Genomic DNA, 16,856 nt, shown 5'->3' with positions numbered 1-16,856 from the left:
GCAACTAAGCCCGTGCACCGCAACTACTGAGCCTGTGCTCTAGAGGCCGCGAGCCACAACTACTGAAGCCCCCGCACCTAGAGCCCGTGCTCCGCAACAAGAGAAGCCAATGCACCGCAATGAAGAGTAGCCCCCGCTCACCGCAACTAGAGAAAGCCCACGTGCAGCAACAAAGACCCAATGCTGCCAAAAATAAATAAATAAAAATAAATTTAAAAAGTAAAAATAAAGACGCTCATTGGCTGTACAGTGTTGATTCATTAGCATTGAACTCATGCCAACAGCACTGTAGCTCATTCCTGAATGAAGCTTATCTAACACACGTATGTTCTCCCTGAGACACCTCCCAGCCCTCTTGTGCTTAGGACACCAGACAGCACGTCAGCACTGTGCTTAGGGGACATTTTAAACAGCAAAATCACCAACAAAGGACTTCCCTGGTGGTGCAGTGGTTAAGAATCAGCCTGCCAATGCAGGGGACATGGGTTCAAGCCCTGGTCCGGGAAGATCCCACATGCCGCGGAGCAACTAAGCCCGTGCGCCACAACTACTGAGCCTGCACTCTAGAACCCATGAGCGTAGAGGCCGTGCTCTGCCACAAGAGAAGCCACCGCAGTGAGAAGCCCGTGCACTGCAACAAAGAGTAGCCCCCGCTCGCCGCAACTAGAGAAAGCCTGGGCAGCAACAAAGACCCAATGCAGTCAAAAAATAAATAATAAAAATAAAATGAATAATTAAAAAAAAATCACCAACAAAAATCACAAGAATGTGAAAAATGTGGCACTAAATAGACCACGAGAAGGACACCTGTTCCCATGGAGAGCTGAAATAAGAAGGCCGAGTGCTGCCTTGTCTGACCTCAGGGGGAACCTGCATGAAGGCAACTCCAATTTCTTGCTGCTCTGCGTATGCAAATGTCTGTGAATGTGCGGTGAGGACTGATTTTAGAGTTGCAGATAAATTTTCACCAACAGACAAACAATTATAGAATCCGTGAATCATGTAGACAGACTGCATACATTTACACACACAGAACAAAAGACTGAGTAGGCATACATTTCAAAATCATCTAAGAATGGTGAGACTTACTGATCTATTTGCTTATCTGTATCTTGATTTTTCTCTGTAATAAGAACTTCTTATCTGTCTAATTGGAAAAAAAAGGTAAAAAGGAGCAGGCACATAGCAACAAGATTATCGTATTAAGAATAGAACACTTGGGCCTGCTAAAGACTAGCTGTGTGATTAGGTTGGGGCATGAGCTGCTCCCCACTGTAAAACGAAATGGTTAGACTAGTTGATCACCGAAGTCCCTCTCAGGGCTACTGTGATACAATTCCAGACCTGGAAAGGCTCCCACAGAACAAATGGACTCGACAACGAGCTGGGGGAGTTTTAGATAACCATAAGAGAAGTGGGAAGTATATTTTAGATGAGGTGAGTAGTGTAATAACAGATGTAGAAATGAGCATGGTGTCTACGGGGGACAATGAGGGAAGCTGAAAGTATGGGGAAACACATTAGGGAGAGAAGACAAGATTAGAGAGGACTTTGAGAGCCAGGCAGAAGAGTCTGGACTCAATGCAACAGGCAAAAGGAAGGAAGCCACTAAAATAGCATTATTTTAGAAACGATGATGAAAGTATTATTTTAGAAAACTGTTATATTGGGACTTCCCTGGTGGCGCAGTGGTTAAGAATCTGTCTGCCAATGCAGGGTACATGGGTTCGAGCCCTGGTCCGGGAAGATCCCACATGCCGCGGAGCAACTAAGCCCATGCACCACAACTACTGAGCTTGCGCTCTAGAGACTGTGAGCCACAACTACTGAACCCGTGTGCCGCAACTATTGAAGCCCACGCACCTAGAGCCTGTGCTCCATGACAAGAGAAGCCACCGCAATGAGAAGCCCACACACTGCAAGGAAGAGTAGCTTCAGCTACTACTAGCTCTAGCCACAACTAGAGAAAGCCAGCGCACAGCAACAAAGACCCAATGCAGCCAAAGATAAATAAATAAAGTAAATAAATAAATTAATTTAAAAAAAGAAAAATGTTATATAAAAGATGACTGAGAAAAACAAAAGAATAAAAAAAAGAAAACAAGAATTAAAAAAAACCATAAAAGATGATTGACGGGCAGGAGCAGGCACTGAGGGCTCTGAGTTTTGGTATATTTGTCTAAATTACTGTTATTCGAGAGCAGCAAATGAGCACCGGTACAAGGATGGCCAATATGGAGACAGAACAGGCGGCACATACATAGACATCTCAGATTCAAGGACTACATGACTTAGTATTGACTAGATTTGGGAAATACAGGAATAGGAACAGTCATAGTGCTTCAAGGTGTCTAGCCTACAACCATGGGAAGAAAGAGACAGAAATGAAGAGACTGGAACTGAAGACCTCTTTTGGGAAGCAGATCAGAGGGGCACCTTGAATGGGACAAGGACTCCAAACAGATGCCTTTTGTGAAGACAGCAATTTAGGGATGGAGCATGGGTGAGAAAAATCTGGAGATGTGGCTTTGGGGCTAAGAGCAGAAACCATATCCAGAAAAATGGATAAGGTGCAAGGAGGTTAGAAACTTGTAACACAGAGTTTTTATTTTTGATGATACAGCATTTAAATCTTAAAAGAAAAAAGATATTGTTTACTTGATAACATACCTTATTTATTTCTTTTGTTAAAGTCTGAACTGAATATATGTTCAGACTTCCATTTTCCAAAATAGATGCAATGTACCGTCCATGGGGGCTAATTGCTGATGAACTAATTCCTTCGTCAAGGCTCCCAATTTCAAAGAGAAGTTTACAAGTCTGTATATTAACAAATCTCATAATGCCATCCTGACTGAGCACTCCAAGAACCTAAGAGTAGAGAGAAACAACATATGAGTTCCTAAAACACATTTAAGAGTCAAGTCTCAGATGTTAACCAGACTTATTATGCTGATCATTTCGCAATGTATACAAATACTGAATCATGTTGTACACCTGAAACTAATATAATGTTCTATGTCAATTATACCTCAATTAAAAAAAGTCAAATGTCTGCAAGTCAAACTACAGACATACACACGTGTATATTTACATATGTTTTCTTTTCTTTGGTGGGGGAGGGAGGACAGTCAGAGGAGATTATACTCGCAGAGAGCCGTCATGTATTTTAAAATCCCTAATTATGGCTCATGTAGATTCGCCCTGTTCAGGTCCAGATAAGCCTGGCTCTACCCAGAACCAGTAAGGAGCCCATCCTGGAAGACTACAGAAAGGTCACCTAAGAATCAGTCCTCCCCACAGGCAGGCACATCTCCACCAATCCCTCCAGAGGGAGTATAGATGATGGCAGTCCTTCACCTTGACTCCACACTGGCCGTCAGAAGCAAGGAAGGTGGAGGGCTTGTTTCTCTTCTCCATCCCCAGCTTGACCAGAGCTAACACCTGTCCTGCTGCCCCACACAAACCTGTGACTCCCGCGGTTGTAACTAGCATTTGGGTTGTGGAGAGAGAAGGTCTGTGAGCTGCAAGGGCAGTCGGGGTGCGGGTCGGAGGGAAGCTAGTCTTTCAAGGGGAAAAAAAATTAGCTGTAACTCATACAACTTAGAAATTAAAAACACGTACTAAAAAAGCTTCAACACATGAAACAATAAACCCCTCTGCTGCCTTGTCCACATACAGGTTCTTTCTCCCAGGGCCACCACGTGATCTCGTGAAACGCCGATGTCCCCTGTTACATGAAAGACTATAGTCTGGAGGTGGTTGGAGGCAGTTTGAATGTGACAACCTAGAAAGCATGTTCTGGGACTTCCCTGGTGGCACAGTGGTTAAGAATCTGCCTGCCAATGCAGGGGACACGGGTTCGAGCCCTGGTCTGGGAAGATCCCACATGCCGCGGAGCAACTAGGTCCATGCGCCACAACTACTGAGCCTGAGCTCTAGAGCCCGCCGAGCCACAACTACTGAGCCCGTGTGCCACAACTACTGAAGCCCACGTACCTAGAGCCCGTGCTCCACAACAAGAGAAGCCACCGCAATGAGAATCCCGTGCACCACAACAAAGAGTATCCCCCGTTCACTACAACTAGAGAAAGCCCACGCACAGCAACGAAGATCCAACGCAGCCAAAAATAAATTTATTAAGAAAAATAAAAAATAAATAAATAAACAGCATGTTCTTCTCTGGGTCAGATGGTAGGAAACCCTCTTATTCACAGTTGATGCAACCTCTCTGGAAGGCAATTTGGCAAGATCTATCAAAATTACAGATGCATCTAACCCTGGTACCACTATTTTAACTCTGGGATTTTAACCTACAGACAGGATGTGTAAAATGACATGTGCAAAAGTTATGTATATTAAAAAAAAGGGACGTCCCTGGCGGTCTAGTGGTTAAGGCTCCGTGCTTCCAGTGCTTCCACTGCAGGGGGCGTGGGTTCGATCCCTGGTCGGGGAACTAAGAACCCATGTGCTGCATGGCTCGGCCAAAAAATAAATTAAAAAAACAAAAAACCAACAAGCAAACAAAAATGTTATTCAGTGCAGCATCATTTGTAACAGAACAGGACTGAAAACAGGTTAAGTGCCCAATAATAAAGGACTGGTTATAAAAACCTATACACCTGTAAAAAAGAATGAAGTTCTGTACTGATATAGGAAAATTGTCAAGGTAAACTAAGTTAAGAAAAAACAAGGTAAAAAAAAAATGGGAAAAACATAAGATTATGTAACAGCAGTGGGTTAAGGAGAGTGAATAACTGGGCAAATGGGAGAAAAGAGTAAGACTTCACTTTATGCCTTTTTATATTTTCTTACGTTTTCAACCATGTGAAAGCATTATCTACTCAAAAAACTTAAAGTAGATATGATACACACATATATTATACATAAATACACAAAACACACAACACACACACACACACAATTTGTTAATGTGCAAGACCCAGGATAATTTAAGATAAGAAAGTTAAGGTTCAACTACGCGACTATTAAAGAGAAAAAAGGCGTGTGGCGGGGGGAGCACTTTGTAAACGAAGGCAAGATAGAAAGAAAAGATGTCTCATAGGATTGAGGCAGCCAGCTATGGAACACAGTGTAGCAAAGTGAGAACAGTTCAGTGCTAGTCCCACCTTTAATCCTTATAATTAAAGGAGTGTTGACAAGTCACTTTGTGTTTCTAAGCTTCAGCGTCACAATCTGTATAATGGTGAGAATACCTTCCCTGCCTACACTCAACGAATTCTTTAAGGATCAAATAAAAAACAGCATGCTTAATCACCCTGTAAACCATAAAGTATGACATAAAGTATACTGATTTTAGAAAAAGGGCAAATTATCAGTAATATACAGAACCTAAGATTTTTCCATTTTTTCAGTTTTAGACTCTTTACAAGTTATCAGCAATGTCAAAACCTTGTAACAATCAGGCTACAAGTTAAATAAGAGAACTAACAGTGTGTGAAAATTGATAACGATCTTTCCAAAAAAGTACAACGTTACTAACATTTATGTTACTAACCTGATTAGAACCAGCATCAAAACTATCAGGAAGAAATTCTAGATGGCGAATGGCTCGAACTTTGGTGGGCATCTGGATAATTCTAAATAGCTGTTTGGCTTCCAAGCACCACAAATGAAGATGATTCGATTTGCCTCCAGCAGCCAGGATTCGGCCATCTCTGTATTTTAAAAAGGTGAGAAAGTAAGGCTAGATGAATTATTTATAGCAGCACTGTCCAATCTGATCCAATATGATGATAGAATTGTTCTGTATCTATGCCGTCCAATGTAGTCACTGCTAGCCACATGAGATTATTGAGAACTAAAATGTGGCTAGCGCTTCTGAGGAAATTAATTCTTGATTGTATTTAATTTTTATTAATCTAAATAGTCCCAGGTATCCAGTGGCTACCATATAGGAAAACTCAGGTTTATAGTAGTTTTTGTTTTTTTTTTTTTTTTTTTTTTTTTACCTATTGTGCTAAGATACCAGCTTAACAAATATCTGTTTGATGACTTGACTGGGAGTTTCTGAGTAACATTTATATTTTATAGCATAATCTCAAAGTCACTTACTACTAACCAACTTTCTGTATTTCACATACGACTGTACTGAATTGATAATAGCATTGCTATATGAAAAACTAAAAAGCCCAAACTATTTTCCTGCCGAAGAAAGCTACTTTATGTTTAAAAGGTACAGAAAGAATAAGCTGTACTGATTTGCAAGGTTGTTGCTCCTTCATTCACAAAGGATTATAAAGTGTCTACTATAAGCTAGGTTTCACTCCAGGTGCCAGGGACACAGTGGTGAACAAGAAGACAGGTAAGATCCCTGCTCTCAGGGGATTTTCAGTCTAGAGGAAGGTAAAGAAACAAATAAATGAACTTGATATCAGCTGTCAAGTTCTTTAAAGAACTCTAAAACGAGGTAATGTTACAGAGCTGGGAAAGGAGGAAGATCTACTACATGAATGATGTGAATGGGCCAGTCATAGGGTGACTTGGAGAAAGAATTCCATGCTGGTCAGTAATCCTGACTGGCCAGAACAAAAATGTTGAGATAGATGTAAATAACAAAGAGAAGCCACACTCAAGTGTGGCTGGAACACAGTAAGGGGAAATAAGATGAGAAAAGAGAGGGAGGCCTAGACCAGAGGACAAAAGATCTCAGGGACATGGCAGGGAGTTGGATTTTCTAAGAGCAGCGGAAAGCCTTTTACGGGAGTTCAATAGGGAAATGACGTGATCTGACTTAATGATTTGAGAAGACCACTCTATCTGCTTTGTAGACACTGACTTTAGGAAATGAGACTGAAAAGAGGTAGACCAAATAAGGGAGCTATTACCGTAGCCTGAAAAAGACTATGATAGCTTGGACTGGGGTAATAGCTGTAGCAATGGACAAAAGAAACTAGACCAATTCAAGATACAGTTTGGTAGATTTGATGGGATTTACTGATAACTCAGAAGAAGAGGGTGAGAGAAAGAGAGGAAATAACATCCATTAATATCTGGAAACAATGACCAACCCAGCCACAATGAGAACCTAGCATCCAGATTAAGTGTCAATATATCATTTCCCACAAAAACAAACCCACACCCTTTAGAGAAATGGCTGATTCCAGGTTTGGGACAGGAAATACACAAGATAAGACTGGAACATCTTGTTGGACCAGAAAGAATGAGAAATATCACAGACAACTGGGGTTGTATCAAAAGGGTTCGTTCAAAGCCGACCTGAAGAGGATCCCACTGGTCAAAGATGAGAGTACTGGAGCATTACTAAGAATAATAACTTTAATGGGTCAAATCATGTCAACTGTGTTTAAGTCCATGAGCTTACAAAGATTAAAGACAAAAAACTTCATCGGCCACCTTTGAAGATGCCAATAAACCAATCCATTATTTTGGTGAAAGAAATTTTTTTTTAAAAATAGGAAGAAATCCAGCATTTATCCTGCCTTTCCTTTACAAACTGTACAGTAAAGTAACCAAAGAGTTGAGAGGCAGTTTCTTCCTTTTTTTTTAAATTTTTATTGGAGTATAGTTGATGAGAGGAAGTTTCTTTCTATAGAAGGTTTTGGTTAATAAGGGAGAAGGAAAGACAGAATTAGAATAGCACCATTTGCTAACCTCCAATGCAACACACGATATCTAGGTAATGATCATCAATGGCCACTAATATCATAAGAGAAAGAGTTCTGTGTTCCTCTTGATGAAGGTACACAAACCGCCTACAATGTCTTCTTGCCCCCAAATCAAACCAGATCAAGATCAAGCCTCCAATTTATAGGAAATATAGGTGTAACCAGTTTATAGTAAATATAGATGAGAGAAGATCATATTAAACAGCATCACAGGGACGCAAAGAGCAAAATCCAGAATATAGAAAACTACAGGACAAATGACCAGTTCTTTAACAAATAAACTGCAAGGAAAATATAAAAAGAGAGATATACCAACCGAGGCAATGTGTGAACCTTATTTTGTTCCTGACTTGAACAAACCAACCATAAAAAACAATTATTAGACAAATCAGGGAAATATGAATAACTAGATATATGATAATATTAAATTATGAATTTTTTAAAGTCTGATGATAGTACCATGATTATGTTTCAAAAAGGGTCCTATCCTTTAGAGATACACGCTGAAATACTTATGCATGAAATGATACACTTGGGCTTTGCTTTATGACGGTGCAGTAGAGAAATGGTAGGTAGAGTAATAGACAAAATAGGACTGGCTATTAGTTAATGCTTATTATGGCTAATGAGAGTACTAGCCTTGAGATTTCATGTACTTTTATATTTTTGTGTACATTTTCCACAATAAGTAAAAAACTTATTACCATATCTTAGATCATATCTAAGTTTGAAGGAAACTTTTGCTCACAGGACAATAAAATACTGAACGAAAATTTATAAAATTTCCCTGGAAGTTAGATTTCATAAAAATCCTCAGTGTCTTAAAGAGGACATTACCTGGTCACAGCAAACACTTTGTATAATATACTAGAGCTTTCAGGTGGAGCTGGCAATTGATATTTGCAAACAAGAGTATCACATTCCCAGGCGAAGATGGAATTATCTTTAAAACAGCTGAGGATGGTATTACTTAATGGTAGAAAGAAAACCTAAAGAGGGAGAAAAAAAGTTATTGTTCATATAAGGATCATATAGTCCTCTTTAAATTTAAAATTTACAAGTAGTTAATTTTTCTGTCTTAAAATTATTTTTTCTTAAACTGGAGAAAAATACATTTACAACATATGACAGGGGAGAAAACTGATATTTTTACATACTATTATAAACTAAAAAGAAAAGGTAAACTCCTTTAAACAAAAAACAGGTGACTATAATGCCTAGGCTATTCATAAAACACTAGGAAACAATTTAAAATATTTAACCTTATAAAAGATTCAAATGAAAAGAAGATACCATTTTATGTGTATCAAATTTATTTTAAAATAATGCACACACATATACATATACAGAAACTATACATATACTAACATACGCATTATATTTATAAGCTATATACTAGTATAAATACTATATTGAGTACTAACTACAGATAAGTGCTAAAAAATATTAAATGTTGGTGAAAGTATAGATAAAGGCACTGTCATACACTGCTGCTGGTAGTAAAAACTGGTTAAAGATACTGTCTAACAGCTCAACAACCTTAAAAATCTCTCTCTTCTGAACTAGTCAATCTGCTTCTAAGAGTTAATCCTTTGGGGAAAAAATCAGCAAAATGCTTTAAGATAAGTGTGTATAAATGTTTGCTAAGCATTATTTGTAAAAGTAAAAAGTTGAAAACAAATACATGATATTTTATTCGATTCAATTTATTTAATGGACAGATGAGACTGAAATTGGTAGTGAAGTTGAAAATACCATTTTATTCTCCTACTTTCTATTTTTCTATTACATAAGCAGTAAGCAATGCTTACTTTTGATAATATAAAATTTTTATTAAAGTTGACCAATATTTTCTCATAAGAGTTTCAATGGCCTCAAATATAATTTTGTGTGTCATCTGTGTAAAACACACAAAGTGAGGTAGGAAAGGAAGCAAAGAAGGAAAGAAAATGAAAAAAATTCAGTGTCCTAAGGACAAATATTCCTTCCTATCCTCTCAAAATACTGGGTTGGCCAAAAAGTTCGTTCGGTTTTAAGTAACAACACAAGACACAGTTTTCATTTTCACCAAGAACTTTATTGAACAACAAATTCATTAACCAAACGAACTTTCTGGCCAACCCAATAAAACCCCAGAAAGAGCTTGAGACATTTCACACGGTTTGATCATTAGTTACAGCTCTAGCTATTTATTCTTTTTTTTCCCTTATTTTTTCCTCAATATAGCTTTGGTCTTATACTTCACTCCTCTTTTGAATTACAGAATAATTATTATTTCTTTATACATATGTCTGCCCACAGGAAATCGACCCAGACACTCTATGCATGGGACCCCAAACACTGTGGACAAAATTGAGCGAGAGGTGTGTCATCCCTCACAGCTGCCTTGGGATGAAGACCCCTGGTTGGTTTCTGAGAGGGCAGAGGTCTTGTCTATCTTGTTTATTTTTGTGTAGTCAGTGCTGAGCACAATGACAAGAATGTAGTAAAGGTGCTCAGCAGCATTTGTTGAATAAATGAATGAATGAACCTTTTTCTGAGTTGTACAGTATATGTATGTCCATCTTTAACAGTTAATGCTGAGTTCCAGGTATTTATTCCTTCCCATCCAGACCAGCCTTCTTAACTGAATTATAGCTTATTGTAACACTTTACATTTGAATGTATCTTGTTGTTTCTACTGGTGTGTCTTTACAAGCTTTATTATTTTTAAAATATGTGATTTTCTGTGTTGGCGAGAGAGAGGGGCAGGGACTCACAAGGAGGCAGGGCACCTTTAAGGATTTGTTACCTCTTATTCCGACCCCTGATCTATCACACACCTTCACAATTTTACTGGCATCAGAGGGAGTGCTACATTCCTTGGGGATGAAGTGTTCAGCGTCTATAGCACTGGATTGGAGTGTCTCTGAGTATTCAGAATCTGGATATAACCGTCATCACAGTAATGAGAGAGAGCTGTCCTGGGGAAAAGCAGCATCAACACGCATCTACCATGGCTTTCCCCAGTGTTACAAAAATAACGGGTCAATAAGGCATCTACATGAAATACTGTAGCCTTGCAACGAATTTGTGTTATTGTCACCCAGCCTATTTCATACATATAATTAGGAAATGATTCTAATAGTTAATGACATTATTGTAAGAATTTTAGGGAATTGTAAATATATATATATTTACATATATGCTAGTATCTGTTTTCTGATAATAGTGCTAAAAGAACATACATACACACATATAAAATATACTATGGAACACACTGGGTAATTAGAACAATCTACTAAGGACTAAAGCTAGTAAGACAATAAAAAATGGTAACTCAACTACATCAGGTGCTGATGCCCTTGCCTCATCCAACTCCTCCTCACTTTTGTCCTGAGCTCACTCTGTCAAAGACAATCTGGTAGGTCTTTTGCCAGTTTCATTATGTTAAGAAGATTTGTAATATGAAGGTCTTACAGAAAGAATTTGCAGTGAATACATTATAATCTATAATGAATGCCCTAAAACACTTTCAAATCTGATGTCAAAAAAAGTGACTTGAAATTTTTATTATAATTAGCAATATTTTTCTAGAAAAGTAATAAAGTTTATTCCTACTGGGAGAAGCAAAAGCTTAAAAGTTAATGAACATCAGCTGCTATTTTGAGGCATAGCTGTGATAGATTGTTGCCGACATGATTATTCATTACTAGATTTGTGATTTTAATTGCCAGATTTTAATGATTATAAAATTGTTCCTAATGAATCATGTCATTATTTATATAGTGTCATCTCCTGACAAACATAAAATGCTTAGAAAAAACTTCAAAAGCACTAACAAAATATACTCTTTGGAGGGCTGGCTGCAGTTTTTCCTTACAAAATATGAAAATCCTAGCCTTCCCAATTCACTTTTGAGAGGTATGTGAGTTCTTTCCAAAGTTTAAAGAGTTCAGGATAGTAATAAGAGAAAGTTAAGGTCAAATGTACAATTCAGCAAAAATTTAGTGAGTGCCTAGTGTATACAGAGACTGAGTAAGTTCGGTAACACACTATTCAATGTTTTCTGATACCCATCACAAAACCTTTTCTGATGCATACTGAACGACAGTAATTAGAAATCTCAGGATTTGTTCCAAAATCTTTAACTAAAGAGCTAAATATCTTACCTCCAAGTATCAAAAAAAAGAATCAAAATTTGAAGAAATGTAATTGGTCTACCTGAGAGGCAGTATGGCGTAATGGAATGACTTCAGAGTGAAACAAGCTTCGGTTCAAAACTGCAACCCTTTCATAAACTATGTGACACTTTCTGAAGTGCAGTTTCCCCAATTGTAAAATGAGAATAATGATTTTAGGATTATTTAAGCTTAAAAATAACAAAACAAAGTGTTAAGTACATAGTAAGGACTCAACAATTGGTATCTATTACTATTAGTGTTAATTACCGCTATTGCTAGGTACAAAAGTCAGTGGAAAGAGGATGGAGTGGTAAGTTCTTTAAAAACATTTTGAAATCAAAGGTCTGTAGTTCCTTATCTGAAACCTTTAGGGACAGATGTGTTCCAGAATTCAGAATTACTTCCAATTTGAGAAAGGTAATATAATGCATATTCTGTAATATTATGTAGAACCCCCAGTGACTTGGAGCAATACTCCATACTCAAACATATTAATATTTCAGCCTCATGTCAATTTAGTTCAGATTTTGCTGCTAGATGAATTCCAATCAGATTTTGCCACAAAATGAATTAAAAAACATCTGGGTTTCTGAGTTGCTAATAAGGGATTGTGCATCTATTTAATATAGTTCAAAAGAAAAAGAATACAGTTCCTTTATAGCTTTTTAAGAAGATATGTAATTGCACTGAGATAATCCCATAATAAAGCTAGATAACAATAATAAATAATAACATTAACGACAATATAGAAATAGCAGCTGCAGCTAACTTGTACTAAGCACTTACTATAAACAAGCATCGTGCTAAGTGCTTTGCATAGATTATCACATTCAGTCCTGAAACTAACCCTGAGGTAAGCACTATTACTATTTTCATCTTACACACAAGGTAAACAGCTTGTCAAAAATGTTTAACATGAATCTACTCAAGACTTTAGACCTAAATTCAAGTTTACAAGAAATACAGGTGAGAGAACAAGTTAAATGACATAATGAGGAAACAGTAAGACACATCCAGAATGTGGGGCATTTTTCAACACAACTAACTGGCCTGGTCTCTCAAAAAAAAAAAAAAAAATTCATGTTATGGGAAAAAAAGAGAAAAGGTAGGAGACCGTTTTAGATGAAAAGAGCCATCATAAAATGAAACCCATAGCATCATGTGTCACCATGTGTCATCAAGGGAAAAAAAAATCACAAAACTTTTATTTAAAATATAAAATCAGGGACTTCCCTGGTGGCACAGTGGTTAAGAATCCACCTGCCAATGCAGGGGACATGGGTTCAATCTCTAGTCCAGGAAGATCCCACATGCTGCGGAGCAACTAAGCCCGTGTATCACAACTACTGAGCCCACGTGCCACAACTATTGAAGCCCGCTTGCCTAGAGCCCATGCTCCACAACAAGAGAAGCCACCACAATGAGAAGCCTGTGCACCGCAGAGAAAGAGTAGCCCTCGCTCACAGCAACAAAGACCCAGCACAGCCAAAAATAAATAAGATGAATAAATTTATATTAAAAAAAATAAAGTATAAAAGCAGAAACTGCAATAAAAATATAAGTTTAATAAAAACTTGATAAGAATAAAACTTTCACTTTAAGATTAGTTTATAACTATTTCCTATTTTCAACAGAATAAGCCAGGAGTGACAACCACCTGGCTCATCTCCAGTCCTTGTATGGCCCAGGAGAGAATGGCTTTTACATTTTAAAATTATTTCATTTCAGATGGTTATGTAAGTACACACATAATATCCTCAATTTTGCTCTTGGCCAGCAAAACCAAAAATGGTTACTATCTGGTGTTTTGAGGAAAAGTTTGCTGGTAACTTATAGACTATGATGTTCTATTATTTTCGAATATACTTAAATGTATACTGCATACTGTATTCACATTTACTACATTTAATTTTATTCTCTTATCACAAACATTTGGAATCCTATTTTTTAAACTAAAATGTCTGAATGACCAAGGCAAGGCTAAAACTGGCAACTATTCCATGTATACTAATTCTAATTTCATGGTAAGAAGAACAGATGGTTTTTGTGTCATTGTTTCATGACTGTTTCCACTGTGGGTTCAACTTTCAATGTTCTCTACCTTAGAATTTAAAATTCAATTTAAGTATTAAAGCAGTTAAAGAATAAAAGACCTACTAAGGCATTTGGCCTAAATACCTGATGAGTAAGCTGGCTATAGCTTTTATCTTTTTTAAATTATTAAGATCTCTGAGATTTCCGTGGAGACTACAAAATAAATTTTTGGTTGACATGCACTGCTAGCTGTTCATGTTAATAACCAAGAAATTAAAAGCAATACTGCATGTATAATATAACCTGAGGCAAAATAATTAAATGGGAGATGCAGACAATCCTGAAAATAGCATTTAGCTAATCAAATAGAAGAAAAAAAAAAAACCTTAAAAGCAAAAGAAATGGATTTTTAAAAAAGTGATATATGTGTACAATGGAATACTGATCAGCAATAAAAAGGAACAAACTACTGACACATACAACAGCATGGATGAATCTCAAAAACATGACGTTGAATGAGAAAAGCTTTTACACATACCATTACTGACCAGCTCTACTTATGTGAAATTTTAGAACAGATAAAACTAACCTGTGGTGGAAAAACATCAGAGGAGTGCTTACCTGGGAAGGGATATAATGGAACTTCCTGGGATGATGGTAATAATAGGTCTGCACATGTTACAAAAGTGTATGTATTTGTCAAAACCTAATAAATGAATACTTAAAGATTTGTGCATTATACACAAATTTTACATCAACAAATACTGAACCCAATTAAATGTAGTTAATTAAATGCAGGCTTAAAGCATTGATGGGCAAGCACTGATGTCTGCAATTTACTTTAAAATGCAAAAAAAAAAAAAAGATGAGTTAATAAACAGAGGGACAGAAAGATGGATAGATCCATAATATAGTTTACTAACATGTAAGTACAGTAAAGTATAGTATAGTAGGATCTAGACCACGGGTGTACGTGTGTTTACTGTGAAATTCTTACAAATCTGCTATATATTTGAAATTTTTCATAATTGGGTTAAGAAATAAAACAAAATCAACCAGCTAAGTAAAAACTAACACCTAACTAAAGTTGAAGTTACACACTATAATAATAATTAAAAAAAAAAAAAAAAAAGGTTTGCTTGTTGCTGAGTTATGAAGGCATAGCTAAGTGGGACAAACTGAACCATTACTTACAATATCTATATTCTGCTGATCAAGAAACTAGCCTGAGAAGCACAACAGACCAAGATGTGTCCCCCTTCACTGACCTTTTGTATACCCACAGACTGGAGAATATTCAGCTTTCTTTTTCTTTGGAAGGTATCCAAGTCCCATAGCTGTGCTGTATCAGAAGAAGTAGTGATGGCGTATCTCCCGGATGCGTGCACAGAGATCGAGAACACGGATGATTCATGTCCTCTCATCCAGCTAACTAGCTCCCTGGTGACTGTGGGAAAAAGGAAAACAGTTATACAGGTCAAACCCTGTATTTCATCCGAGAACTGATTCAGTTGATGGCTAGGGATTATGTGAGGTCCCTCCATCTCCGTTAACATCTAAAAAGAACGGAAGCCGGTGGCTGGTTGATGAAGTGCACCATAGGACGTGTTAGTAACATGTGTGACACCGAGGTTGGAGGGGAGGAGGCCGAAAGGGGGTTTAAGGACACCCTTGAATGTGACGTGATGGAGTCTGGGCTTTCTCTTGAAATAGTTTTACGCAGAAGAATACCATATCTGGTCTGCTTCAGAAAGCACTTTGAAGATATGGTGGATATACTAGAAAGGAGGAAGAGATTACAAAATGACTAGTTTATCTGTTGCTGTAATAACCCAGGCAGGAGATAAGGAGGGTCTATACTAAGAATGTGGCAATGGAGAAAGGAACCAACTCAAGAGCTACAAAAGAAATATCAAAGGACTCAGTGATTAAATGGATGTGTTGAGACAAAAGAGGAGTTGAGACTCCAGTGGCTCCGGTTTAGTTCCATAAGCAGGTGGTAATTCTACTACCTGACATAAATACACAAGGAGGGACAGACTTAGCAGTGTGAGAAGAGGTAACAAATTTGATTTTTAAAATTGATTTGGTGTGTGTACGTGTGTGTGTGGCACACAAGCAGAGAAAACAGTCTGGTAGAGAAAACACCAAAAACTCTTCATAATAATTATCAATGGGTAATAAAATTACAGTGATTTTTACTTTCTCTTTACGTTTTTCTGTGTCTCCAAGTTTTCTATAATAGGCATGGTATACTTTTATGGTCTGATTTTTTTCCTCCAGAAAGATGGAAGTGGGGAGAACAGTCAGAAAGCAAGATGTAAATCTGGGAAACATTAAGACACAGAGTAGGTCAAAACTGAAGATAGAGGAACAGATAAACCCTTGGGAAGGGAGGAGTGGTTTCCAAACACCAGTCTGAAGTCTGGCATTACTCAATGATCAATTTTTCATTGGCCTTCAGTGAAATGAGAAAAGGATAATGTAATGAGTTTTTCATAAAGTTAAGTTTAAAGTACTACCTTTTAATCTATTGTATCCTTCTATGTTTAAAAAAAAATCCCTTGTTTTATGAAATGAAGTTATATTGTTTTTTTTCCAATGTCAATCAGCAAAATTAAAAGTTGACAACCTATGTTGGTTCCTCTACTTTTTCTTTTTAATTGGGTCAAATGCCCAAAAGTCTAGGAACCATTAAAAGAACCCAGAAAAGAAAGAGTCGGAAAAGTAAAACCAAGAGAGGTAACAGTAGAAAACTAAGACTCTTGAAGTAACCCAAAGTGTTAAAAGCTATGGAGAAACAAAATGAAAAGGATAAAGAGGATTTACACAATCAGAGGTTACTAAAGACCTTGGAGACAGCAGTCTTGGAAGCCTGGATGGGGGGACTAAGCGTCAGAATCCATCACTGGATGCTGTGAAGAAGCAGGATTTGGCAGCAAAGAAAGGGAGGTAGTTGGGGAAGCAGAGACGGCATCTGAGGAAGGGGCTTGGCTAACAGGGGTTTCCA

At 37.5% G+C, this 16,856-nt stretch overlaps 1 protein-coding gene across 2 annotated transcripts in view; it reads right to left on the bottom strand.

Annotated features, from left to right (window-relative positions):
• The window catches only part of TBC1D31 (TBC1 domain family member 31), a 60,391-nt gene that overhangs the window by 33,742 nt on the left and 9,793 nt on the right, over positions 1 to 16,856 (bottom strand). For both annotated transcript variants that reach the window (XM_068525895.1, XM_068525896.1), the window contains 4 exons: positions 15,115 to 15,293; positions 8,487 to 8,638; positions 5,519 to 5,678; positions 2,671 to 2,871 (listed from right to left, as the gene is read on the bottom strand). In XM_068525895.1, coding sequence (XP_068381996.1) covers positions 2,671 to 2,871; positions 5,519 to 5,678; positions 8,487 to 8,638; positions 15,115 to 15,293 — 692 coding nt within the window. The remainder of the gene's footprint in view (positions 1 to 2,670; positions 2,872 to 5,518; positions 5,679 to 8,486; positions 8,639 to 15,114; positions 15,294 to 16,856) is intronic.

Source organism: Eschrichtius robustus, chromosome 17, assembly GCF_028021215.1.
Source record: "Eschrichtius robustus isolate mEscRob2 chromosome 17, mEscRob2.pri, whole genome shotgun sequence".
NCBI classification, from domain to species: domain Eukaryota; kingdom Metazoa; phylum Chordata; class Mammalia; order Artiodactyla; family Eschrichtiidae; genus Eschrichtius; species Eschrichtius robustus.
Note: the sequence above shows the minus strand (reverse complement) of the source record. Positions and strands in the feature narration are given on the sequence as shown.